This window comes from Corythoichthys intestinalis, chromosome 8 (assembly GCF_030265065.1).
Source record: "Corythoichthys intestinalis isolate RoL2023-P3 chromosome 8, ASM3026506v1, whole genome shotgun sequence".
Lineage (NCBI taxonomy): Eukaryota > Metazoa > Chordata > Actinopteri > Syngnathiformes > Syngnathidae > Corythoichthys > Corythoichthys intestinalis.
Genome location: NC_080402.1, coordinates 49,095,851 through 49,123,686, shown reverse-complemented (window position 1 = coordinate 49,123,686; position 27,836 = coordinate 49,095,851). Strand labels below are relative to the sequence as shown.

The window sequence follows — 27,836 nt, the reverse complement described above, 5'->3', positions numbered from 1 at the left end:
TCATCCCCGGGCCCCCGAAAGTCTGTTGACAGCCCTGCGAACATACATACAGAGGTCGGTCATAACGCGTTACATTTACTCCATTACATTTACATCACTTTTTGAGAAAACTGTACTGATAAGTGTAGTTTTACAATGCCATACTTTTTATTTCTACTTGAGTAGATTTGTGAAGAAACACCACTCTTACTCTGCTACCAGGGGCAATTGCTGTAAGACTGCAAGGGAAGCTCAGCTTCCCCGAAAATGTCAAAAAAATAAGTGATCAAATACTGTTACTGAATATACTGTTGTGTGTACATGTCATTGACTAAATATGCCCTCAACTTTTGTTCAGAATCAGCTTCTAATGATGCGGCGTGCTCTTCATTCATACACACAGCTTCACAGTACCTTTTTGATTGACAGCGAAATGAGTGAATCAGTGATCTTGCGGTTTAACATCTACGAGAGGCATTTTTCAATTTTCATTCCGTTGATCTGAGTTGAACTCGAGACAATAATTATCCTAGTGACACTTGCTTTGTTAAAAATGACTAGTGAAAAAAATTGTCCTATTCCTGTTTTTTTATTGTAGCTGCATATGTTTGGAGACTTGACTTCTGGCACTCTAGCTTCTTTCCCAACTGAGCAGCGGGTGCCACAGAGTCCCTCCACGATCACAAAACATTCACAGGCGGGCATACGTTGAGCTTCAGCTCACTGAAAGACCAGCAACCGCCACTGATATATACAGTGTATCACAAAAGTGAGTACACCCCTCACATTTCTGCAGATATTTTTCATGGGACAACACTGACAAAATCACACTTTGACACAATGAAAAGTAGTCTGTGTGCAGTTTATAGAGTTAATTCAAAATATAGCCATTAATTATCTAAACCCCTGGCAACAAAAGTGAGTACACCCCTTTGAAAAAACGTACATCCCTAATGTCTAAATTGAGTACTGCTTGTCATTTTCCTTCCAAAATGTCATGTGACTCGTTACAATTAGATGCATTTTAGTTTAGCCAATAGAACCAACTTTCAAATGCTGTGATATAAAAAGCCTTTTTGTTTGTGACGAGGTACATACCGAACACTGACTTGTGTTTACAGTGGTTTGATGTGTGTTGTTTTTTTATTTTAATTATGTTGTTTGTGAATTTCAGGGGACAAAGGGACGGCTATAATAAAATGAGTGTTCTCTCTTTCATTGTATACCTGATAACAAAATGAACAAATAAGACCAAGATCATATTTCAATGAGCCAACGAGCAAGCGAGGAATATAAAGGCTGTATTTGAGGAAGAGTCTTGAGCAAATAAAAAAAACAAAAGTGAACCAAGTGGTAGCTGCCCGCTGTCTACGAGAGTTTGAGGCCCTGAACATTGTTCCTGATGTTGATCAGTTGCTTTTCCTGACGCAACTTCTCCTCCTTAAATGACATCTTGTTGGCCTTCTTCTCCATGCGCCTCTCCTGCAAACGCAAAGACAACCATCAACACCTTTGGCACGTGGACGGGACTAGCTGCATATCTAATATCTAACATCAGCATTGTGTCATTTTTTAGAATGTCATATTTAGCTGTGGGAACCTCTGGGTACCTGACGATACGATACGTGATACAATATACAACTAGGCCTGCAAGCAGGACTGAACGGGCCCTCGCAGTTTGGCCCAACTCGGATGTCATGCAGGTCAGGGTGGTGGCAGATCGTCCCCTCTCTCATCATCTCATGAAAACCTAACTTGCTCGTAACTCGCCTCTTTTTGGGGGGATTAAAAATGGATTCACACACGTAGGAGAAAAAAACCCTATTGAAGAGGCTCCTACAAAAAAGGAGGCGCTACTGAGCTGTACAGCCATGCCCTTATTGAAAACCAGACTGAATCTTCTAATTGGGACAATTTGACCAAGCATGCCAAATTTCTTGACTCTATAAACTGTCTAAGTCCATGAGAAATAAATCTGCTTTCATTTAATGGTGAAGAAAGGGACGTCATAGCAACAGACAGAGACATGTGGATATGGGCCTTAAGATGAAGTATTACAAAAGGTCTTGAAACTACAATGACCAACCTGAAAAGAATTGGACATGTTTAAGTAAAATGAGTGACTTTCTGTTGCACCTAGGCATGTGCCGGTATGAGATTTTCACGGTACGATAACCGTGAGCAAAAATACCGCGGTTTCACGGTATTGCAATTATAGCTCCAAAATTTTGAGATATATGGGTTTAAAAAATAAAAAATAAATCCATTGAACAGGATTTTTTCAAAACATATTTGCAAATTGGAACATGAATATAATGTGAAAATAAATAAATTAACAAAAAATAACAAATATTATATAAAATTAAAATAAATAGAACCTAGACTATACCCACAGCCACAGCTCAAGTTGCTCAATATTAGAGTAAGAACAAAAAAATTGCTACAAAAAGTAAAAACACTTCTAAATAAAATTAAAAATATATACTGTATGACTTTTTTTTGAGGGGGGAAGCTCAAGTGAAGTTTCGCCATTTTCAGCCACTGTGTCAACTCTAGTCTACATGATGCCATCCATGCCTTTGTGTTAAAAAGAACAAAGAATTCATAAGTTAATAAGTTAGTTAAAAATGTATAAGTTAGTTTTATAAATTAGTTAAAATGTAAATATTGTTGAGGAAAGGTTTCATCTAAAAAAATAAAAATAAAAAAATAAATTAAAAAAAGTGAGGAGTGAGACCACATCTCTCAATTAGCGATCTTTGACGCGATTCTTTTTCTTTCCTCCCTGCATTCAAGCTTTTCTCTCAGCGGCTGTGAGACATAAAAGAAGCTGCTCTCCCAGTTTAGCCTAGGCTAACATTCGTCTTTGTAAGTTTTAGTTAGTTTGTATGTTGAATTTGAAAGGAAAATGTGTGTTTTGTTTTTGGCGAACTTTTTAATGGAGCTACTGCTATCCTGTTGAACCTAATCACACGTGGAAAAATACAATTGTACAGAGTTTTAAATGTATTTATTTGTATATTTCACCACGATTTGAGAGCTCAATAAATTGAAGAAAAGTACGCCTTGTGTTTGGAGGATTTGTTTTTGGGTTTGCTGGCTGTTTAGTGACACTCACGGCAACAAACGGGAAGGGGTGAGCGGTGCCGCACCAAGCCACTTCGGCTGCATTTTGGCACATGAAAAATAGCGAATACCGTACTAAGGTATGACGGAAAATTTTAGTGGTTTTGAAACCTCGACGTTTTCACACCATGGTAAACCGTGAAACCGGTAACCGGCACATGTCTAGTTGCAACTAGTTGGCGCTGTAGCGTTGATGCAAATGAGCCATATAGGACCCTTCATGGGTACAACTCTCACCAAGCACGGGACGTTTGGCGCAGATATGATGTATGTCTGACAAGTTTTGACTGTTCAAAATTTGTGGCCAGATAAAATGGCATCAGTCATTTTCACTTTCCTGTTTGGACCTCTATGCTTCAACCAAACCTCAATATTTTTCATCAGGCACCTGAACACATGTTTTTAGGCTCCCCTGATGCAGGTTTGAGGTCAATTGATGTTTTTCCCTTGGAGGAGGAGCCTGTCTCGTAAAAAAATGGCGTTTCCTAGTCCCACTAAAGGGCACCAGGCCGAATGGATAATATTTCAATGCAGTCTTGTTCAGGCCGCCGGGATACCTCTCATACATGCCAGATACGAAAAAATATTGCACCTTGTATCAGGAAGTTATTAGTCATTTACTGAATTGGGCGCGTTATCAAAAAAATGGCCAGCTTTGGTACCTTGCCCAGGTCAGGCCCGTGAATGAAAACTCACCATTTTGATAACTTACGATCTCATATGTCTCATCAACAATCTGACCAATTTGTAGGAGGATCCAACTCACTCCCTAGGCGACACAGTTCTAATATGCACCCTGTAAAACGATAAAAAAAATTCACATTCGATCCAAAACTACACAATTTCCTGTTAGGTTTGGAACATGGGTGCAAAAGACTTTTTCGAGCAGTTTTGCATAAGGTATCGACTCCCGAAATTTCAACGTTCTACGTTGAAAAAAACTTTTTCAAAAATTAAAAGGCGCGCCAATGAGCACATTTTTGTTACATTTTTTCGCATTGTTGCAACATTATCAAAATTTACGCAAAGCCGCATGTATGTGCTAATTTTGGTGTGCTTTCAAGGATGTTAGGGCCTCCAAATTGGCCATTTTCACTTGCCCTGAAAACAGGAAGAATAATCCTTTGCATTCCAATAGTGTTCTCGCGCCAAATGGTGCTCGGGCCCTAATGACATCACGATATGGCAATACAAAAATTATTGATACATGGGTCCAGCAATATTTTACTATACAAGTAATGAATAAAAGGTATTTCTATCCTTCTGCTGTGAAATGGAATGAGTTTATCACTAGTACACGTCCAATCCATTTGAACTGGAAGGGTGGCAGCTATTGAACATCGGTTCACTCGCTGTTGTCCCTCCCACTTCAAAAGGATTGAATCTCCATGTCTGTCAGTGGAAGCCAATGCCAGGCAAGGAGTTATTTTTGGCACATTTCCCATCATTTTCTGTTGATTTTCAGCCACTTCCCTTTCATTTTGGAGCATTTACGGGTCACTTCTTGTTGATTTTAGGGCATTTGTAGGACACTTCCCGTTAATGTTGGGTTACTGAAAAGACAGTGACCCAACAATGTCTCAAAATGATTAGGATGTGACTCAAAATCTACAGGAAGCAACCTGTAAATGCCCTAAAATGAACAGGAAGTTACCTGTAAATGCCCACAAAAGACTGGCTGCCAATGCTCTGGTTTCAGTACCATTGACGGCACTAGATTAATCAAGTCTATTGCCATCAATGGCAGCTAGTGAGCTAATGTAGATACTATTCTAATGGAAGGTTTTGGTAGCGACCTTTTTTTTTTTTTTTTTTCAGTGACACCTTTTTAAAACAATATATCGATTGTTGGTGGGAGCATGTCAATAACCTTTTGGTATATAAAGTATTGTGAAATACAGGTAGTCCCCAGGTTACGATGTACCCGACTTGATTTCGACTTACGACCCCGGACACTTGGAGACAAAATGAAGAATGCATTTGCGCAGACGAATAAGAGCGCACACACGAGGAAAAGCGAATTTGCTTCCACGAAGAAGTCCCGCAGCCGAGTGAGAGCGAGAGGGGAAAGATTACAGCTTAGCTCGCTGTCTAGATAGGACTTAGCTCCAATGTCTTGGCGAGGACACTACAATGACGTATAAAACATGTTATTGGATAGTTATTTTGAGATTTAGGGGGTATTTAGGAGTAGTTAGAGGGTTAATTTCGACTTGCACGGAAATTTGGGTTACGTCGCCAGCGTAGCAACGGGACTCGTTCGCAACCCGGGGGATAAATGTATCACCTTTTCGATATATTGTCACACCCCTAGTCATATTGATAAAGCTGCATCAAGACTCAGATTATTGGGTCTTTCTAGAATTGGAGGACGCTTTACAGCCCAAACTTCAAATGTTAAAGTTTTTTTGAAATGCCTTTTTCCCTGAGTCAATTTAATTGTCCTGAAACCAAACGAAAAAAAAAATTCTGAATGATCAAATTGAATTTCAAATTAAAACAGTTTGAATGTACATTTAACAAATATATAATATATAATACGGTGAATACATAAGTACATGAAAATAATAATAAAACAAATAATAAAAAAACCTACAAATTCATAAGCAAAATACAACTAAAAATTGGAAATTCCTTTGAAAAAATACAACAATAATCAAAAATTACATCAAAATTGAAAATTAAACATTTTAAAATTAACTTTAATGTAAAAGAATACTAGTTTTTTTATTTATCAATTTCAAAACAATCTTTTATTTTCAATTCATTTACGTTTGTTGTTTTTTTAATTTTTTTGTTTTCAATTCATTTAGTTTTGTTGTTTTTTAATTTTTTGCTGAATTTTTCGATTTAATTCTCTATACTTAGTATTTTATCTTTTAAATACAAATTTTCATGTATTTATGCATTCCGCCAATGCTTTATGTACACTGCAGTTATTAAGTTATTGGCTGCCGATGACGGCGCTAGATGTCTAATCCATTGCCACCCTCTCAGGATTAAATGGATTGGACGTCCACTTGTGATAAACTCATTCAAATTTACAGCAGAGATGAAAAAAGCCACGTGATTAGACGTGTAGCATCGTCAAAGAAAGAGTTCAATGTAAATTCAGGAAACAAGGATTTTTTTTTTGCATTGCTGTGGACCTTTCGCTCCTCCTTGATGGCACTTTTGCGGGCTTTCCTCTGGTCCTTGCTCTCATCTCGGTCACGTGGCAGGGTGGCGGCGCGAGGCAGGTCTGCGTCGTTGATCCTGCTCATTCGCTCCGCCTGCTTGCTGGTGGGACCTCTGGCGGTAAGGACATCTAGGGGGAACCCCGTCTTACTGGAGACGTGGATCGGTTTCACCTAGAAAGCAAAACAAAACAAAAAAACATCGTTTTGTGGTTCTGTTTCCCAATTTCTAGTGCCAAGACGCTTGTGGCCAGCGTCATTTTGTTTATTTGAATGCCGAAATGAACTTGATAATCAAAATGATAATTTTCAACATGAAAAATGTCAAGTTAATCTTCTCAGGGCCATTAACAATGATAGACTCCCCTATCGCCGTCAATGGCAGCTGATGTGTATCACTAGTAGACGTCCAATCCATCTGAAGTGGGAGGGTGGCAGCGAATAAACAAATGACGTCTAATGCCGTCAATGGCAGACAATGAGTTAAGCTGCGTCTGACAAAGACATCATGACAGAAAATTACAGTTAGGTGAGTATGCGGTAATCTAGTAATACATTTTCTTAAAAAATGTTTACTTAACAAAAACAAAACGAACCAAAAAAAAAAAAAACATCAGTACAGTATCACAGGTTGAACAACTGTGTGAAAAAATGTGGAAATCCAGTTCTTTTTTTTTTGTCTTTCTTTTTTAATGCACTGTTTTGATTTTTAAAAGAAAAATGTATGCTTCTAAAAATACAGAAAGCAATTAAGCGGAGTATAGTGTACTAACATGTTGGAATCGGTACAGGGAGCAGAAAAAATTATTTTGTTTTTTTTCCCTAGAGCAGACATGTCCAAAGTCCAGCCCGGGGGCTAAATGCGGCCCGTGGTCAAATTTTATCCGGCCCCAAGCCTCTGTCATAAAATCAATAACGTCTGGCCCGCACACAGACTTAATAAATTGGTCAGCAGTACTGCTACCAGCATAAGAGGTAGCTTACACACTAAATGCAGCTCCTCATTTACCCACTAAAAAGTAACATTACTCTAAGCAACATTACCCCGTGTGACCTTTTACTCCCAATTTTCTAAAATGGCGACAATCAACAAAAAAAAGAAAGTTGACTGTGACGGCCGACGCTTCAAGGATAGGTGGAAATTGGACTATTTCTTCACTAAAATACGCAACAACTGTGTCTGCCTCATTTGCAAAGAGACAGTCGCTATTTTTAAAGGGTTCAATGTATGGCGATTTTACCAAATAAGACACGCTGACATGTACGACAAGATTACAGGGAAGATACGTAGCGAGAAATTGAAGCAACTTGAAGCTAGTTTAATGTTACAGCAGCAGTGTTTCGAGAGTCGAAAGCTTAGCCACAAAGGCTAGTTGCGAGATTGTTGAAATTATTAATTTAAAAAAAGTAATAAAGCAAATGTGACACACATAATGGCTCGCTAAAATTTGCTTAAATATATTGTTCAACATAAAGGACGTCAGCCAAGGTCGGCCCCCCACATGTTTACCACACCAAATCTGGCCCCCTTTGCAACAAGTTTGGACACCCCTGCCCTAGAGGAAAGTCACTTTTTCCCTAGAATATGGTACTTTTGTATGGTACAGTAAGTTGAAATAAAAATGTACATTCTCTTTAAATACCTTCTTTAAATTTTTAGTATCAGAAGACTACAATTGCATCTTAGAAAATTTCCCACTGTTTTCCGAATAAAATCAAAACTTTTTATACTGACAAAAAAGAACCATTTTATCGGGGAAAATAGCACTTCATGGTCCAAAAAAACTTATAGTAAATAAACCTTTTGACCAGCAGATAAGCAACTTTTTTTATTCAAATGGGATTTTGGGGTAAACTTGGTAGCTATGTGTAATTAGCCTTAAGATAAAGAGAATTCCTTGTTAGAAGTGTTGTGCATACAGTTAACATTTATGCTTTTTTTATCATAGTTAGTCAACAGATAGGATAACTTCTGTCTAGTCAGCCTTTCCTTTGTCCTGGTCCATGTGGCCCCCATGTAGTCTACACTCACCGGCCACTTTATTAAGTACATCATGCTTTTAACGGGTTGGACCCCCTTTTGCCTTCAGAACTGCCTCAATTCTTCGTGGCATAGATTCAACAAGGTGCTGGAAGCATTCCTCAGAGAGTTTGGTCCATATTGACATGATGGCATCACACAGTTGGTGCAGATTTGTCGGCTGCACATCCATAATGCGAATCTCCCGTTCCACCACATCCCAAAAATGCTCAATTGGATTGAGATCTGGTGACTGTGGAGGCCAATTGAGTACAGTGAACTCATTGTCATGTTCAAGAAACCAGTCTGAGATGATTCCAGCGTTATGACATGGCGCATTATCCTGCTGAAAGTAGCCATCAGAAGTTGGGTACATTGTGGTCATAAAAGGATGGACATGGTCAGGAACAATACCAAGGTAAGCTGTGGCGTTCCAACGATGCTCAATTGGTACCAAGGGACCCAAAGAGTGCCAAGAAAATATTCCCCACACCATTACACCACCACCACCAGCCTGAACCGTTGATACAAGGCAGGATGGATCCATGATTTCATGTTGTTGACGCCAAATTCTGACCCTACCATCCGAATGTCGCAGCAGAAATCGAGACTCATCAGACCAGGCAACGTTTTTCCAATCTTCTATTGTCCAATTTCGATGAGCTTGTGCAAATTGTAGCCTCAGTTTCCTGTTCTTAGCTGAAAGGAGTGGCACCCGGTGTGGTCTTCTGCTGCTATAGCCCATCTGCCTCAAAGTTCGACGTATTGTGCGTTCAGAGGTGCTCTTCTGCCTACCTTGGTTGTAACAGGTGGTTATTTGAGTCACTGTTGCCTTTCTATCAGCTCGAACCAGTCTGGCCATTCTCCTCTGACCTCTGGCATCAACAAGGCATTTCCGCCCACAGAACTGCCGCTCACTGGATATTTTTTCTTTTTCAGACCATTCTCTGTAAACCCTAGAGATGGTTGTGCGTGAAAATCCCAAAAGATCAGCAGTTTCTGAAATACTCAGACCAGCCCTTCCTGGCACCAACAACCATGCCACGTTCAAAGTCACTCAAATCACCTTTCTTCTCCATACTGATGCTCGGTTTGAACTGCAGAAGATCGTCTTAAACCATGTCTACATGCCTAAATGCACTGAGTTGCCGCCATGTGATTGGCTGATTAGAAATTAAGTGTTAACGAGCAGTTGGACAGGTGTACCTTACAAAGTGGCCGGTGAGTGTATGTATTCTATTCTATGTTCTGTGTTACTTTCCTGCCCCTTCCATCCTTTTTTCTTCCCCTAAATAAAGAAGGTTGCTATCACAGCAACTGGCTGCATATTCTTTTTAGCCAAGCTAAGTGTACAAAACCTAGCTTTAAATCTAACATTCTTCCTTGAATCAATTAAATTTGCAAAGCTCTGACTTAATTCTGGGCTGTTCTAGGTTGTACCTTTGGCGGATCTTCGATGACTTTGGGTCTGTTGTAGATGTTGGAGTAGGTACCTAAAGGAGAATACATGAATTACATATTCAGATATGCTAGATTTCGGGCCTCAAACGTAACGTAACAGAGAAAAACAGACCAGTTTTTTAATTACGCATTAAAAAATGTGTTGAAAACAGCTGAAAGACCTAGTGTAACAAAAACTGTGTTCCCCAGTGTTATCTGTATGTCTGGATGTTATAGACTGTCATTGCACTGCTAATGCCAAAACATTGTCACATTTATCTCATTAAGTAATACGTTCTCAGGCATCTGTTTCAATTTGGGTACTGCATATCCAATATTTGCACAGTTACATTAAAACATTTTTGCACAGTTACATCAATATCTATGCACAAACTGTCATTTGCAAAATCATATCAAGTCACCCATCTGCGCCCTAGTCTTCTGTACTGTAAAGTGTCACATACGTACAATTACATTAGCACTTGCAGCTAGTCACTCATTGACTTTATTCCCAATCTGTACACTGTTACCTGTGTTTTTATTTTTTTATATTATCCTTATTGTACTTTGTTTTATGTGAAGCACGTTATGGCGAAGCTTTAAATCTTATTGTACTCTGTCCAATGGCTATAAAGGCATTCTATTTTATTTTATAATGTGGGTGTGACGGGCACTCACTGATGATGGTCTCACAGTCCCACTTCTCCTCTGTGGCTTCGATGACCAACGTTTCCATCTCTTCCTCCTCACCCTCGTCTTCTTCCTCTTGCAGGACAGGAAGTTCTTTTGGACCCAAGTCATCAGGCCTCAAGGACCTAAAACAAAAATCATTGTTGGTATTTGTTGATGATGATGTCGATTATGACTCACTCTTTTTCTTTCTGTGCGAAGTAGTCTTTGATGACCTCTTCCAGACGAGCGCTATCGGGCGCGATGTAGCCTTCCAGCTCGGCGTTATCCAGGGCACCGATCTCGTCGTCGTCAAATTGCTCGTAAAACTACAACATACGTTGTGATCATTGTACACATTTCTGCCAGAATTCTCAATTGTCATTAACGATGCTAGATGTCTAATAATATTATACGCTGCCAGACTCTCTCAAGTAGGGCTCATCGATATATCGTTTAAACATTGCCATAGCGATGTGCGGATGCGGAATACTCACATCACAAGGACGTGCACTATATGTATATTTTTTTGAACACGCAAACTATTTTCTGCTTCATGCTCGTACAGCGCCACAGCCTCTCGCTTTCCTTCTGTTAATCAGTGCGACCAAACTGTTTTTGTTGGTCACCAGTGAAGCTGGTGCTTGGTACTTAAAGTTAACAATGATTGACAGGTTTGTAGCTTTGATCTGGCGAGAGAAGCCTCGGTAGCTCTACGATCAAAGGCACGAATATGTTAATCATCGTCTGGCTTGTTACACACTAGCGGTAGCACAGTCTGTGGCAACTAATTCATTGTGTAAGTGAGATGCTGTTCTCGGCAAAGCGTGAGTGAATATGATGAGACTCATTCAATGAAGTATCTAAAAAAGACACGCATTTTGCTATGTTATTCTTATTAATAAATAATTCACATTATGAAGGCGGCAGATCCACCTCTGGGATGTGGTTAGGTGTGAACGTGTGCGTGAATGGTTGTGTGTCTACACAGTGAAGAAAATAATTATTTGAACACCCTGAGATTTTGCAAGCTCTCCCACTTAGAAATCATGGAGGACTCAGAAATTTTCATCGTAGGTGCATTTCCACAGTGAGAGAGACAATCTAAAGAGAAAAATCCACAAATCACAATGCATGATTTTTTTTAACAATGTCTTTGTTTGATATAGCTGCAAATAAGTTTTTGAACACCTGTCTATCAGCGAGAATTATGACCCTGAAAGAGCTGTTAGTCCGCCTATTAAAAGTCCTCTCCAGTCTCCACTCCATTATCCTGAATCAGATGCACTTGTTTGAGGTCGATAGCAGCATAACGAAACCTGTCCACCCCATACAATCAGTAAAACTCAAACTTGTAACATGGTCAAGACCAAAGAGCTGTCCAAAGACACAGAGACAAAACTGTTCACATCCACAAGGCTGGAAAGGGCTACAGAGCAAATGCCAAGCAGCTTGGTGAAAAAAGGTCCACCGTTGGAGCAATTATTAGAAAATGGAAGAAGCTAAACATGACGGTCAAGCTCAATCGGAGTAGAGCCCCATGTAAGATATCACCTCGTGGGACTCAATGATCCAAGAAAGGTGAGGAATCAGCCCAGAACTACATGACAGGAGTTGGTCAATGACCTGGAAAGAGCTGGGACCACCATGTCCAAGGTTACTAATGGTAATACACTAAGGGGCAGTTTACACGGTGACGCTCCGAGAATAGAACAAATTTCAAATTTGCATTTATATGGTTCCGTCTCCATTCGAACAATGTCGCAATTCCGCGTGAAAACGATGTAGTATTCATGCCAGGCCCTAGGGGGCAGTGCAGATTTACAAGACGACAGCCAATGATGCACTTTGACACCAACAACCTCCTTACCCCGGAAGAGAACATACACACCCACTCCATGCAATGGCATTTTTCTATTGCTCCAAAAGGCACAAAAATGGAAACATTCAACATATTTCATGAAAAAATATTATAAAAACAGTAAATTAACGCAGACGTTCCACCATGCTTGCTGTTTTTAATGTTTCGTAGCACCACTGCGCACAGCCAATGTAACGTGTGCGAGTGCTGACATTATCGGCACGGGAGCTTTCCATTGATAAGGATGCGGAGCAAGCCCCCTTAAGCCCCCGCAATTGAATCCTTCCACTTTGAAGCCCGGACTCAAAGGTTTGCATCTTCGCCTTCCGTTTACGCCGACACCATATAAAGGCGAGGTCATTCCGCAACACAGTCATTGCGTCTTGGTGTCACAGAGTCGGCACGTAAACTGCCTCTAAGACATCATGGTTTGAAATCATGACGGTTCCCCTGCTTAAACCAACACTAGTCCAGGCCCGTTTTAAGTTAGCCTATGACCATTTGGATGATGCAGAGGAGTTCTAGCATGGCCGAGCCGGTCTCCAGACGTAAACCCAATAGAAAACCTTTGGTGGGAGCTCATGGGTGGGACAAGATCCCTCCTGCAGTGTGTGCAAACCTGGTGAAAAACTAAAGGAAACGTTTGACTTCTGTAATCATAAACAAAGGCTACTGTACCAAATATTAAAATTAATTTTCTCAGGTGTTCAAATACTTATTTGCAGCTGTATCACACAAATAGATAAAAAAAACATACATTGTGATTTCTGGATTTCTCTTTTTAGATTATCTCTCTCACAGTGGACATGCACCTACGATGAAAATTTTAGAGCCCTCCATGATTTCTAAGTGGGAGAACTTAATACAAAATAGCAGGCTGTTCAAAAACTTATTTTCTTCATTGTATGTGCCCTGCGACTGGCTGGCAACCAGTTCAGGGTGTACTCTGCCTTCTGCCTGGAGTTAACTGTGATAGGCTCCAGCATCCCCGCGACCCTCGTGCGGATAAGCGGTTCAGAAGATGAGTGAATGAATGAATTATATGAATGTTATGGAGAGAGATTAAAGGTGATGCAATGAAAAATGTGTGTGTGCCTACGTTTTGTGCTGGTGCACCTTCGAAAAAAGTTAGGCGCATTAGCGCAACCAATGCAAAAATTAAGTGTGGAGCCTTGGCAATATATATTGCAATGCTTCTTTTTCCAATATCATTCAGGCCCATCCCAAACATAGCTATTCAAGTTATGTGGTGAAAATTGTTCTAGTTATAATATGATTGCAAACCCCCCCAAAAATCACTGTGACAGTTTTTTCCAATATCATTCAGGCATACTCGCAAGGACTGTAAGTGCTACTTATAGTCCGAAAAATACGGTCCGTATGTTTTATATCTCTGTGCAAAATATGTATCTTGGCTCAGTAAAGGTTGGGAGATATAGTTCTAAACCACACCATAATGTTGAATGACTGTATAAAAATGTCATGAGTTCATAAAAATCCAGAAAACAAAGCAGTGTGTCCAGACCTTCTCGAAGCGATCGTCCAGCAGGCTGAGTTGCTCGTTACGGCGCATCACTGACGACGTCATGGAGTACTCAGTGAAACGAGTTCTCGTCTCCTCCTCGTCGAACGGGAACTCCATAGCGTTACCCTCATCGTCGGAAAAGGCACCCTCGGAATCAAACTCGCCATCCTCGTCATCGTCCGTATCCTCCCACGAGTCGTCGTCATCTCTGTTAAACAGGAGGAGTTTCAGAGGCAAGTCTGTGTAGTACAACTTTATTAATAAAACTGGGACCCCCTGCCCCTTAAATAAAAAAAAAAACATTTATGATTGTAATCGATTTCAACCCTTTGCTGACATACAATTTCACTTTTTAAAAACTAACAAAAAGATGCTAAAACAAAGCAACCGATGAATGCTTCAAGCCTGGATTACAACCCTTGCAGAGAAACAAACAAAATGGCGGTTGTAAAGTCTTACCCGGGTTGGGCACCGCTGGCACAATTGGCTTTGGCGATAAAGTCGTCTTCCAGCGCGTTGTCGGGGTCGTCATAGTCAAAGTCCTCGTCCAGGGCGGCCACAATGTCAGGGTCCATGTCCAGACGTGGCCCTGACAAAAAGTACAAACTTTGGATTTTCACCGCACTATACAGTTGTGATCTGCCATATGCATACAGCTTAGTTTTTACATCATTACATCAAAAAACATTATTGAGCTAAGCTGTATTGTACTAAGTGAGACATCTGTGGTGTGTTTTTAAGGATTACTTTAAATATTTAGGCAATTAACAGCAAAAAGCACGTTGTGAACGTGATAAGTATGAAAACATATTGCTGCTACACCATAAAAAAGATGTAGTATCCTGTTATTGCATCAAAATAGAATAAACTTGAATTTTATTTTATTTACTTACCGCATTTTTCGAACTGTTATCGCATCAGAGTATGTGGCGCAACGTTATCGAATGGCCTATTTTAAAACTGTTTTAAGATATACGATGGGCCTCATTATGAGGTGCAGTAGTTGTAGTGGTCGTGATTGGAGTTGCGTTATGCAGCCTCTAAAAAAGCTGCACAAATGGAATGTCATGCCATGAGTAACTACGGTAATATTTATCCATCTATAAAGCCAACGGATTATAACGCACAGTGTTGGCTTTCAAGACAATTGAAGGATTTTTGGTGTGCCTAATATAGTAATGCCCCCCAAAATTGTGCCGTTTAAGGTGTTTTAAGGAGTCTTTACTTACATATAAAAGCATGTTACAGTGGTATGAAAAAGTATTCGAACCTTTTGGAATTTCTCACATTTCTGCATAAAATCACCATCAAATGATCTTATCTTTGTCAAAATCACACAGATGAAGAAACAGTGTCTGCTTGAACCAAAACCACCCAAACATTTATAGGTTTTCATATTTTAATGAGGATAGTATGCAAACAATGACAGGGGGGGGAGGGGGGGGGAATAAGTGAATCATGACATTTAATATTTTGTGGGCCTCCCCCTTTGGCAGCAATAACTTCAATCAGACGCTCCCTGTAGCTGCAGATCAGTATGGCACATCGATCAGGACTAATCTTGGCCCATTCCTCTCAACAAAACTGGTGTAGTTCAGTCAGATTCTTGGGATGTCTGGCATGAATCGCTGTCTTTAGGTTTATGCCCCAGCAACTCAATGGGGTTCAAGTCTGGACTTTGACTTATTTACTTCTGTGTTTTGGATCATTGTCTTGTTGCAGCGTCCATTCACTTTTTAGCTTCAACTGTCTGACAGACGACCTAAGGTTTTCCTGCAAAACATCCTGATACTTTTGAATTCATTCTTCCATTAATGATGTCAAGTTGTCCAGGCCCTCAAGCAACAAACATCCCCAAATCACGATGCTCCCTCCAACATGTTTCACGGTGGAGATGAGGTGTTGATGTTGGTGAGCAGTTCCATTTTTCCTTCACACATGACGTTGGGTGTTACTCCCAAACCAATTTTGGTTTCATCAGTCCACAAAATATTTTGCCAAAACTTCTGTGGAGTGTCCAAGTGCCTTTTTGCGAACATTTAACAAGCAACAATGTGTTTGTTTTTTTTTTTTTAAGACAACAGTGACTTCCTCCGTGGAGTCCTCCCATGAACACCATAGTTTTACATATAGCTGATGTGTGCAGAGAGATATTGGACCGTGCCAGTGATTTCTGAAAGTTCTGAAAGACACTCTAGGGTTCTTTTTACCTCTCTGAGTATTCTGCACTGAACTCTTGCCGTCATCTTTGGTGGACGGCCACTCCTTGGGAGAGAAGCAACAGTGCCAAACTCTCTTCATTTGTAGACAACTTCTTTGACTGTCGATTGAAGAGCATCCAGACTTTTGGAGATGGTTTTGTATCCTTCCCAGCTTTATACAAATCAACAATCCTTGATTTGCAGGTCTTCAGGCAGCTCTTTTGACCGAGCCATGATGGCCATCAGACAGTGTTTCTCATCAAGACAATTCTTACCAGGTGTGTGTTTTATAGTGGACAGGGCAGCTTTAAACCACTCATCATTGATTGGACACAGACCTGACTTAAATTGTTTGGCAAAAATTGGTTTCAATTGCTCTTTAAGTCTCCTTAGGCAGAGAGTTCACTTACTAATCCTCCCCCCTCTGTCATTGTTTACATGCTATCCTCATGACAATATGAAAACCTATAAATGTTTGGGTGGTTTTAGTTAAAGCAGGCAATGTTTTTTCATCTGTGTGACAAAGATCAGATCACATTTGAAAGTGATTTTATGCAGAAATGTAAGACATTCCAAAAGGTTCAGATACTTTTTCATATCACTCACTGTAACATTATTTTACTGTATATGTAAATAAAGACTCAAAACACCTTAAACCGCACAATTTGGGGGGGAATTACTATATTTTCAGCATTATAAGGCACACCTAGCTGACGTGGCTCTTGAAAATGTTTAACTTTAATATGAATAAAAAAAGCAACTTGTCTTTATGGAATACCTTTTAATTACTGTAGTAAAAACAGTCTGATTGCATGATTATGAAGTTGCACAATTCTGATAAGAACTATCTTGGTCTGGTAATTTAATTTAACCAGAGGGAAACATTAAACCAAATGACATTTTGTTGAAAATAATTCTGCATCAACCTCTTTTTTTGCATATTTGAAAATGAAAACAAGCAGTATATTACAACTTTTAAACATTCCTTAAACATATAAGCTTGTAGAACATTGGATTTGTGTTCACCCTATAAAATATTTCACTAGATTGTCACCCAGTGGCTTTTCTTTTGTTGTGGATTTTGTAATGTTTCTAAATAAAAATTGGTCCAAAAACGAAGTTGCCGTGACGGCGCCATCCTGTGGCCATAGGTGAAAGTGTCAGAGGTGTGTATCGCGCAAGCTCACCTGAGATGGGAGCAGCTTTGTTGAGGAGCCCCACAGCTTCCTCGAAATCGGAGGCGAATACCGACGATGGAAGCTTAATGCCCGCCGCCTGCAAGACAATAAAAGCAATGCCTTCAGGACCACAAGGAAGGAAGACATTTCACAGGATGCCAAGTTGTATTCTAAATATAAAAGGTGTAAACAGCTTTTACAGTCACCTCAAAATCCATAAATTGTCAGTGTGTTTGTGTGTTGGGGGGATAATCTGTCACTGTGGATTTTTATGCACCACTGTGCTGAGGAATTCTTGCAGAAATTTACTATACAAAGTGTATAAGGCGTGTATACAAGTGGTATGTAATGTATATGAAAATGTTATGAGATAAATGTGATTAATGGGAATTTAAAATTAACATGTAAAATATGTTTTAACGGCAAAATGAGTGCCAAATATATTAGAAGTAGAGCTGGATAATATTACTGGTGTGTTGGGAATCATGGGATATTCGAAATTACACGATATGTATCTCGCAAAATGACGTTCAGTTTCCACAGCCTTTTGTATGAAAATAAACTTGTTTATCGGTGGTGCACTTTATATTCCAGTGTGCTTTATGGTCGAAAATACGGTACTGTATATTAGACGTGTGACAATATATCGAAATGATTTTGAACCCAATAGATTATTGAGGTTTCCGCCATGAATCGAAATATCGTTTTTAAAAAGTGTCACTGTTTGAAAATAAAAGGAAGCAACAGGTTGCAAGCAAAATTTTCCACTAGTGTCTATGTTCACTCATTGGTTTTCATTGACAGTGCTAGAAGTCAAATTCATTTTGACATGGAATTCAGTTTTAAATGGATTAGACGTCTAGTGCTGTCAATGGTATTGAGATCGGAGCATTCACAGACAGTCTTCTTGGGCATTTACAGGACACTCCTTGTTCATTTTAGGGCATTTACAGGTCACTTCTGGTTGGTTTTAGGTAGAGATGTCTTCCCGGATATTTACAACAAAGTCCACCAAAACATTGTTACCGACTTGGCTGCTACGAACAACCTCGCTTTGACAACAGACAGCTGGATACTGGAACTGAGAGCTACGTCACGGTTATAGGATAAACAATGAGTGGCAAATTAAGAGCGCTGTACTTCAAACTCGTCCTGTTTATGAAAGTCGATTGCCAAATGCTGGTGTTGTGCAGTAATGAACAGCCCTGACTTCTGTGGCGTTTGTTAACTTTTTTAATGCACCAACAACACTCGCGCGCACACACTAGATATCATCAAATAGCAACCAAGAAGTGCTATGTTAGATCACCCCAAGTCCCATGCCATTGGCTGCGTGAGCCCAGAGTGATCGTAGGACACGTAGTCCATATATTACATCAATGAATTAAAAACCACCATGACTGAATAGAAGTTAAGCAGGCCAAATCAGTCTATACCAGTGACTATAGATAATGCTGCAAATATTGTTAATTCAGTACGTGATACAGATGGACTCGGACCACAAATAGAATGTTTTGCTCCTGTGGTAAACATACCTGCTGAGAGAGTAACAGCAATTAACAGTGTGCCCCACTTCACTTTACAAACAGTAAAGATTTTTCTCAGCACTTTTATACAAAATTTCTTCAGAGTAGGAACACAAATATTATGCACTAAAATGCGTCTTTATATGATGGCAATTAGAGCTGGGAATCTTTGGGCACCTAACGATTCGATTACGATTACGATTCAGAGGCTCCGATTCGATTATAAAACGATTATTGATGCACCCCCCACTTTTTTTTTTTCTTTTTTTTAATGTTTTGTACATTAGTTCCAAAATTGTTCAAAAATACTCTCAGGCTAAACCAAACTACTATTTCAGTATCAAGTTAACATATAGCAGTAAACAAATATACAAAAATAACATTAAATAAAAAAACTCCAGTCCCCATTCTGTATCAGCAGCTTTAACCCTTTAACACCGAACGTGTCGGCAGCGACGCGTTTACGCATGTCGTCTTTGAAGCTTCGTCACGCTGTAATTACGTCACCCACGTGCCGCTGGTTGGTCTCATTTGAAAGTACGGAAGTTGATGTCCACACCAGTTTTTATTTGAAGTCAATCGACCAAGAAAAACGGGAGATATTGTCATTTGAGTTTTATAGTTTTATTGCACTCATAAATATGCATTAAAACGCTGCATGGACCATGTATCTAGCTCCATATTTCCATCATTTCTTGTCCTTTTTTTAAAACCGAAATCAGCACAAAAGACTACATATCCCAACAGCCGTTGTGATGTCAAGAAGGATGAACCGAATGTGGACATTTGTTGAAAAAAATAAAAAAATAAATATATTTCCAAGCGAGGCACCAACTAAGGAAAAGGAGGCATGCTGAAGCAAGCAACGGCCAATTTGAGCGAGCGACTTTGAAACGTGCAGAATGAATCTAAAACTAAATTTAGCGCAAGCTAATGCATTATTTCATTAACTCAAGGAAGAAGATGAGCCGTATTTGTCGTTGTTTTCCTGGGATGAGTCGGCGTTTCGGTGAGTAGAAGTGACAGGCTGACAGCAGCGCGCAAACGGCGAAAGAGACGCAGTAGGCTGTGACGTTGTGTGTGACGCAGCTCAGTGACCTGTTCATGCAGAAGCTTTATTGAGTTTGCCAAAAAAAAAAAAAAAACTTTATTGGGTCGTATGCGAGATAAATTTGAATTGAACTGAACTACTTGTCAATATTTTTTAAAATACTTTTTTTCAATGTTATATATATTTTTCTTCAAGAAAATTTGATAAAGATGAGTGTTCGAGGAGCTTGGTTGCATGTACGTAAATACTTTAGATAATGTGATGGGTATAATACCTAATTTCACAAAGAGATATCCTCCAAACCCTTTTTGTGTTAGATGATATATATATATATACATTGGGGTTTTTTTCTCACTATTTTGCACTGTATACAACCCGTTTTGACCATAGTATGTGTAAAGGCCAAAAACGCCTAAGACCATACTTGCTGTTTGTGTTGAATTGTCAAACATAAAACTATTCAATCTTATTTTTTTCGATTGAATCTCTATCCTAACAAGTAGAATAAATATTATCAAGCTTCAAAACATTTGGTCGAGCATGTTTGGTTGTCAATGGGACATCAACATTACAAATTTTGAAAAAAGATTTTGGGATTTTTCTGTCTTTTGGGGTCCAAAATGTGGATTAAAATTGATCAGTGAAGAAAACAACAGTTTGGACATGAAGTTCAAGGTGTCCTGAAAAAAGGGACCCAACTTGGCCTTTATGAACAGTTTTTTTCTTTGAAATATAACGGCAACATCAAAGGCATGCAAATTCGGCCAAAATAGGCTTAGGTGTTAAAGGGCTAAACTACATTCAATTAATTTAATGTTGTGAATCAACCATTAAATTTGTTAAAATTGCTCCCGTTATTCCATAATTTCCCTTTTGACTACTTTCGACATGTGAAAGTTTTAAAACTATTTTAAAGATAGATTCAAGTCAATATTTTACCGATTTAGGAGTATTTTAGATAAAAAGTTTATTAGGTTTGCTTGGAAGGTTCGCTACGACAGCCGTGCAGGGAAGTGTACTGCTTGAAGATGGCGGCCGTTTACTAACGCCCGCATCTAGCTTTATGTAGATGTGCTGCTAACACTACCAAATCTATATTGCATCTAGTCCTATATAAATGATATCCACCATAACATTATATGGATGTACTTTGTAGCAGCTTTTCGGCAGCAGTTAGGTATGTTGTTGTGTTTTTTTAATCTCGTGGCATGAGTTGAGTTAGAGCCGTGAGTTGAGCATTGGCATTACCCGAGGGGCCGGGTAATAAGAAGCATAATGTTTAGCTACTCTCGCTCCGTTCCGTCCCATAGACCGCGCGGCGCGCTGACTGTGTTGTACTTCCGCTTTACTTGGCATATTTCAATAATCGGAATTTGGATGTTTGCGAATCGTTCTTGAATCTTCCACGGCCGAATCGTGAATAATCTAAGAATCGGAAATTTTGCACACCTCTAATGGCAATGCTATTTCTTAGCAAAATAAAAAAACATATCGGAAAAAAATAACACTTGTATCTTTTGTTTCACAGCATTAAATGTATTGAATCGAATCAAAAATTGTGTCCCCTGTGTAGGCCTATCGCGGTAAGTGTGCGATAATTATTCTCATAAATTATTGCGATATGCGATATTATTGCGCCCCCCTCAAATTTTTTTTTTTTACCAATTTACAATAACACAGTGACAATACAGTATATATTAATAGATCAAGTACACCCATTTAAACGTGAGAAATATTTACTCTTAAATTCAAAAATACTTTTTAAGAAATCACAACCAAAAACAATAGACCATGACAGAAACACTGAATATATAAAATGTGTTTAAAAAAAAAAAATTGCACTTAATAACTTATGCATTTAGGCAAGTGAAAACCTTTCCCGTCATAGCTTCTGCAATGGTGTTCCACAGGGATGCAACGATACAGTTAAGTCATGGTTCGGTACGATTTATGATACGGGGGACACGATTTTCGATCCGATTCAATACATTTAATGCTCTGTAAAAAAAATAACAATTATATTTTTGTTTTCGTTTGTTTTTGTTTTTGTTTTGTTTTTTGCTAACGAGCAAAAATTAAATTGCCATCATATAAACAAGCATTTTAGTGCATAATATTTATGTGCTTACTTCTTACTGATCTGAAAAAATTTTGTATAAAAGTGCTGAGAACAATCTTTACTGTTTGCAAAATGAGGCAGGGCACACTGTTGATTGCTACAGCTCTCTTAGCAGCTAGGTTTACTACATAAGCAAGACATCCTATTTGTGGTCCGAATCCATCTGTGTCACGTACTGAATTAATAATATTTGCAACATTATCTATAGTCACTGGTATGGATTGATTTGGCCTTCTTAACTTCCATTCAGTCATGACAGTTTAGAATTCATCGATGTAGTATATGGACTTTGTGTCCCATAATCACTCTGGGCTCACGTAGCCAATGGCATGGGACGTAGCACATCTAGTTTGCCATTTCATGATATCTAGTGTGTGCGCGCATTAAAAAAGTTAGCAAGCGCCGCTGAAGTCACAGCTGCTCATTACTACACAACACCAGCATATGACAATCGACTTTCATAGAGAGGACGAGTTTGAAGCAGCCGTTCGTTGTCAAAGCGAGGTTGTTCGTAGCAGCCAAGTCGGTAACAATGTTTTGGCGGACTTCGTTGTAAATATCCGGCGTTGTGCCGAAAGATAGCCGCCCCGCGTGAAATGTCACTCCTGACGGGAGCGCCACACATCAACAACACCGGCGAGCCATAGATGGTCCACAGTCACTCCGGAGGACTGACGCGGCCTGTATACGTTGAACAAAAGGATATAATGGGAACAATTGGCTCAGGCGCTAGTTTTTGCCGGACCTGGAACGAAGATGCATTTTGCGCAATTGGTAACGAGGAATCCGAACTTTTAACAACACGTCTGCCGCACGCGCGCACGCACGTGCACGCAAGGCGATAAATCGCAGCGGAAAAATTACCGCCTTCATTTTTATTTATCGCGCAATGAATGGAATTATTGCATATTGCGACAGGCTTGCCCCTGTATCGAAAATCGTACCGTACCGTGACTTAACTGTATCGTTGCATCCCTAATTTCCAGGTCACTTCCTGTTCAGTAACCCAAAATCAAAAAGAAATAGACCCAGAAAGGCCCCAAAATCAATAGGATGGGACCGAAAATCAACAAAAAATGACCTGAAATTCCCCAAAATTAACAGTGGGATGCATCCAGAGGGTAAGACACTCCCACTTCAAATTAATTGGATGTCTACTTGTGATAAACTCATTTCAAGGATGAAAAGGTCTTGGTTTTCTGTTTATTAGTTGTATCATGAAATATCCTAGAATGATATTCTGACCCATGTATCGATAATTGTTGTATCAAAATATCGGGAGATCATTGTCATCATAAGCCTTTTGTATCGCATATCGTATCCTATCATGAGCTACCCAGATGTTCCCACCTCTACTCTCTAGGCCATACTAATTAGCAATTATCTACGTGAACTATCCCTAAAACATGGTATTGGTGTTGGCAAGGGCAGTAGAGTGTACTTACAGGTACAACTTGATCTTTCTCATCAATGTCATCGTCATCATCATCATCATCATCATCATGTCGGAGATTAGAGGTGTGCGAGGGTCTGGCGGCCAGCAGCTCCGTCTGCCCGGAAGCTTCCTTTAGGTGCTGCAGGTAATCGTAGTCGTCGTCAAAGAAGACGCCAAAATTCCTCTGCTCTTCTCGCCGCTTCTCTGCATCCGCCTGCTACGATAAACAAAACGCAGTCTACAGACGCCTTTTCGTGGGTCACCATTTAAAATTCATCCACATCACCACAACTGGGGTTGACGGGAATAGAGAGCAAATGGCACCTTAGCGGTGGGCAGCAGGACGTGTTGAGGTGCTTTCTCATCTGCTGCCAGGGGGTCCTTCTGACTCCTGTGCACCAAGTGAAAGGTCACCGCCTTCTTCTTGTCAATGAATGACTTCTTTTTCCGGTGAGGCTGTGAGAAAATACACAAAAGTAGCGATTTGGTTTGATTTTGCTTAAAATGGGACAGATGATTTGAAGGGGAACTGATCCCCATTAGTCTTTCTGCAAGAATATGTAACAACATAAGTCAAAACACAGTACACTGATTAAAGCAGAGTTCGTGGGAGACAAATGAACTAATAGAAATAATTAGCAGTGCAACAATTCTGGATAGACTGTAGTCACCGCTGGACTGGCCATCGGGCATACCGGGCATTTGCCCGGTGGGCCGATGGCGATTTTGGGCCGGTCCTGAATTTTTTTTTTTTTTTTTTTTTCCCCCCTAACGGCATTAATCACATTGGTACTCAAAACTGGTAGATCGGCCCATCAGTCAAGATTGGTTATGGGCTGGACCAATTACAAACGAGGGCCGATGCCCCTCCCTCTTGATCACTCAGACATACAGAGAGAGGAGATAAACAAAAAGGATAACTAAAAGAAAAGGAAAGGAGGCGCGGAAAAAATTGGATAGAAAGAGACAAGCCCTTCATGCGGATGCCGCTAAATGTGTTAAAATAACACAGATGTTTGCCGGTGGCGGAGCTTCCTCTTCAGCGACAGCAGCAACCGCAGGTTACGATGGCGGGAGTGGCCGTCAGGTGGATGAGGGGAAGGGGAGGCAGGAGGAGAGACCCGCGGCCGCCGGCGGTCCGAGTGGAGGGGAATCTGAACTTCAGGTAAGAAGTTTTGAACTGCAGTTTATCTGGTTCAGATATGAATTAAGCGTGGGTGTAGTTTATTTTCATTGCGCTCGCTAACTCTTAACACCGCCAGTAGTTATAATAAGGCCGTTAAGCAATTTAGCTAGCTGTGCATGCAAACTAACATGATGGGGTTTCTCTAATGCTGGACGGTTTCTATGATGCTATTCTAGTTGTAATTATGTTAGTGCTTAAGTAACTTTATTTTATTAATTTAGTTAGTTAAGTATTATCTCTATTTGTTAGGTAGTTAAAAACTTTATAAGGTCGAGTGGACGCGCCGGCGCGTCCGAGCACATAGCTTTTTTTTGGTACCACAACACAGGCAAGATCTAGCCTGGTAGTTTCCATTCAAACTTCTGTCAAAAGTGCGAAATCTCAACTATATGACAGTTTATGAGTGGTCTCAATTGGCCAAGTTGGACTTTGTCATTGCACAAAGTACAGTCCAAAGAAAAGGTTTTGCATCTTACAAACACGTAACGTGCTCAGAAAATGCTTATATCATAATTACTTAGAATTTGTGCATCTCAATAGGCTCATATGCATAAGACACTAGGTGGGATGAATATAAGAATTAGATATTGTATATACAAACAGCTGTTTTCTTCCAGCCTTAACCTCTCACTGTCTCTTATAGGGTGCTGTCACTCATTTTTGGAAGGCTGCCGTGGTCACATTTTGATATTCATCTCATCTCTGTTCCTCTCTGTCCTTTTTTCAGGATCCCATCATGTTCTATGTTTGTTCAGGAGGTTCACTTGACCATGCAGACTTTTGGATTCTTCTAAGTAAGTACTGTATAGAATACATGATTCAACTGAGTAAAAATACCAGCACTGTGATCATCACAGCAAGTCCATCAGGTGACATTCTTTTTCACCTCTGTCTCCTTTCACTTTGAAGGTTCCCATGTTTGAGGAAGCATTTGGTGTTGCTGTGCAAAGTGTTGCTGCAGTGGAGGTTCAAGGTTACTGTTTATTGATATGGTAAGTACATTAGTCTGTGAAAATATCACTTAATTACTTCTGCTAAGTTGGTTTGTTTGTGTACGGCATAATTCAAAAGGTTATGGACGGATCTTAATGAAATTTTAGGGAAATGTCCACTCTGGGACAAGGAAGAGATGATTCAATTTAGATTTAGAGGTGATCCGGATCACTGTCTTGATCCAGGATTTTTTTAAAGGCTTCTTTATCATTGCAGGATAGGGCGATTTTCAGCATATGTGTATGCAACTCCAAGAAAATTGCCCAGATTGCTTGTAAAAAAAAAAAAAAATACAGGACATGGCCATGGTAGTTGCTATGAAATGACACATTATGATTTGAATTCTGCCAATATTCTGGGTACTGTGATCCAGTACATGAGAAAAATAGGGGCTTATCACATTTTTTTGACAGTGAGGCAACAGATGAGGGTACAGACATACAAACAGGTCTGTGCTCTGTGTTTTTATAGTTACAGTCTGTAATTTACACATTTTAATATTCATCTCAACTCTGTGTCCTATTTTTCAGGATCCCATCATACTTTGTTCATTGTTTGTCCAGGAGTTTGCCCTAAGTAAGTACTATATGGAGTATATGATGCAACTATTTTCCCAGATTTTTCTAGAAACCAGTACTGTGATCATACAAGTCCATAAAGTGTTATTCTTTATCACTTATCTTCCTCTGTCTCTTTTCACTTTTTAAAGGTCTCCGTGTTTGAGGGCCTGTTCTGTGGATATATTTATTTGCTCTTTTATTGATGCAGTAAATAAATAGTCTATGAAAAAATCACTAAATCTGTCATTTATTCATTTTAATATATTCATCAATGATCATGTCTCACCTCTATTCCGTATTAATCCCTGTCCTAATTTCAGGATCCCATCATACGTTGTACATTGTTCAGGAGGTTAACGAGACCATGCAGCCTTTTGATATCCGCTAAGTACTGTATAGAATATTGGGACTGGAAGGATGGTGTATGTTTAAGTTTATGTTTAAGTATATATACACCAACAAGACAGTGTGAAAGCATTGTCACAAGAAAGTTTGTTTTCATTCATAGGCTTAATTGTCTTTTCATCAATACCTGGTGGGCTGGCTCGGCTCAAAATGCCCAGGCCGATTTTTTGTCCCAGTCCAGCCCTGACTGTAGTGTACACACAGTCGCTAGATGACTGTTAGACCTGAGTAAGTACTGTACTCCTCATGTCATGTCAGAAAGAAGATAATTAAATAATAAACACAGTGAAATGGGGACTGTACCTTTAACATTGTGTTTGAAAAGCAGCACCATATTTACTTGCTACCAAGGTTAGCTTGCTCGCTCGCAAGACTTATACCCAAAATTGCAGCCACCTTACCATTTTGTCTCGTTTTCCTCAGGTGGGATGGATGGAAATGGTTAAACTGGTTCCTGCTGCAGTTAGTTCGTTTTAATTTACTATCTTTTATTAACTAGCACGAAATCTACAGAGATCTTGGTTAATCACGTTGTTTTCAAGCGTCTCCATTTTGTCTCTGTCGTCACTACTGGACGGAACCATTAGTTCTCCAGTCAAGGGGTGTTGCAAACAAAATTCTCTATGCGAATACGTGTAATAGTATTTTTTTTTTTTTTTTTAATATTGTGCGTATATGGTAAAATAATAGTTAAAGGTTTGGAACGAAAAAAAAATCCTCCTGTAAGTGTCCTAAACGGGGCCGGATGTATGGGGGGGCCAGGGTGGGCACGGCCCACCCAGACGTGAGTCGTGCCCACCCAATCAAAATGACGGTGTTGTTATGTATAAAAGATTGATGGGTTTTGTGATTGAATAGTTTCTTTTACATCTTATTAGCATCATCTAGTGGACGCCTTAATTTACTGCATCTCATGCGCACTTTATTTGAATGAAACTGCAACACGGAAGGGAGTAAGGGACGTTGTTCAGTAGAGAATCAGACGACGACGGCCGCAGTCAGTTTGCACCGTCTCTGTGACCACTTTGCCTTGAATTTGAAGTTGCATCGCCGGTATGTATTGTTTAAATGTGTTTAAAAACGTAAATATGTGAACTGTGTGTACTTCAGTGCAAAAAAAGCGAGAGATTCACTTTGCATGAAACTTGTGATATGCTAATTACCCACGAGTTAGAGGGTCGGCAAAATTTGCTACAGATAGTGCAGTACATATACGATTTCATATATTGTGCATATTTTGTGTTGAGGTGGTTGGAGCTCAACGTTGCATTCGTAGGAAGAATTGACGGAGAATACGTTGTCTTTTAGCCAAAACTTGGCATGTTTAATTTCCACTGACATGCGGATACATCCTCTTTCATAGCTGTCTTCACAGGCAATCCCACA

At 39.7% G+C, this 27,836-nt stretch overlaps 1 protein-coding gene across 2 annotated transcripts; it reads right to left on the bottom strand.

The window, feature by feature from the left end:
* Positions 1-67: 67 nt before the first annotated feature.
* ltv1 (LTV1 ribosome biogenesis factor) lies at positions 68-27,026 on the bottom strand. 2 transcript variants are annotated; one of them, XM_057844562.1, is made up of 11 exons: positions 26,852-27,026; positions 23,631-23,762; positions 23,317-23,520; positions 17,185-17,272; positions 14,256-14,385; positions 13,797-14,004; positions 10,612-10,739; positions 10,420-10,556; positions 9,742-9,794; positions 6,255-6,455; positions 68-1,461 (listed from the first exon to the last, which is right to left on the bottom strand). In XM_057844562.1, exons 1-11 carry the CDS (start codon positions 26,852-26,854, stop codon positions 1,348-1,350), a joined length of 1,398 nt encoding a protein of 465 aa, XP_057700545.1. In that variant the 5' UTR covers positions 26,855-27,026; the 3' UTR covers positions 68-1,347. The 2 variants fall into 2 exon arrangements, with proteins under 2 accessions (XP_057700545.1, XP_057700544.1); XM_057844561.1 differs by having other exon boundaries at positions 71-1,461; positions 23,317-23,523.
* Between the last annotated feature and the right edge of the window lie 810 nt (positions 27,027-27,836).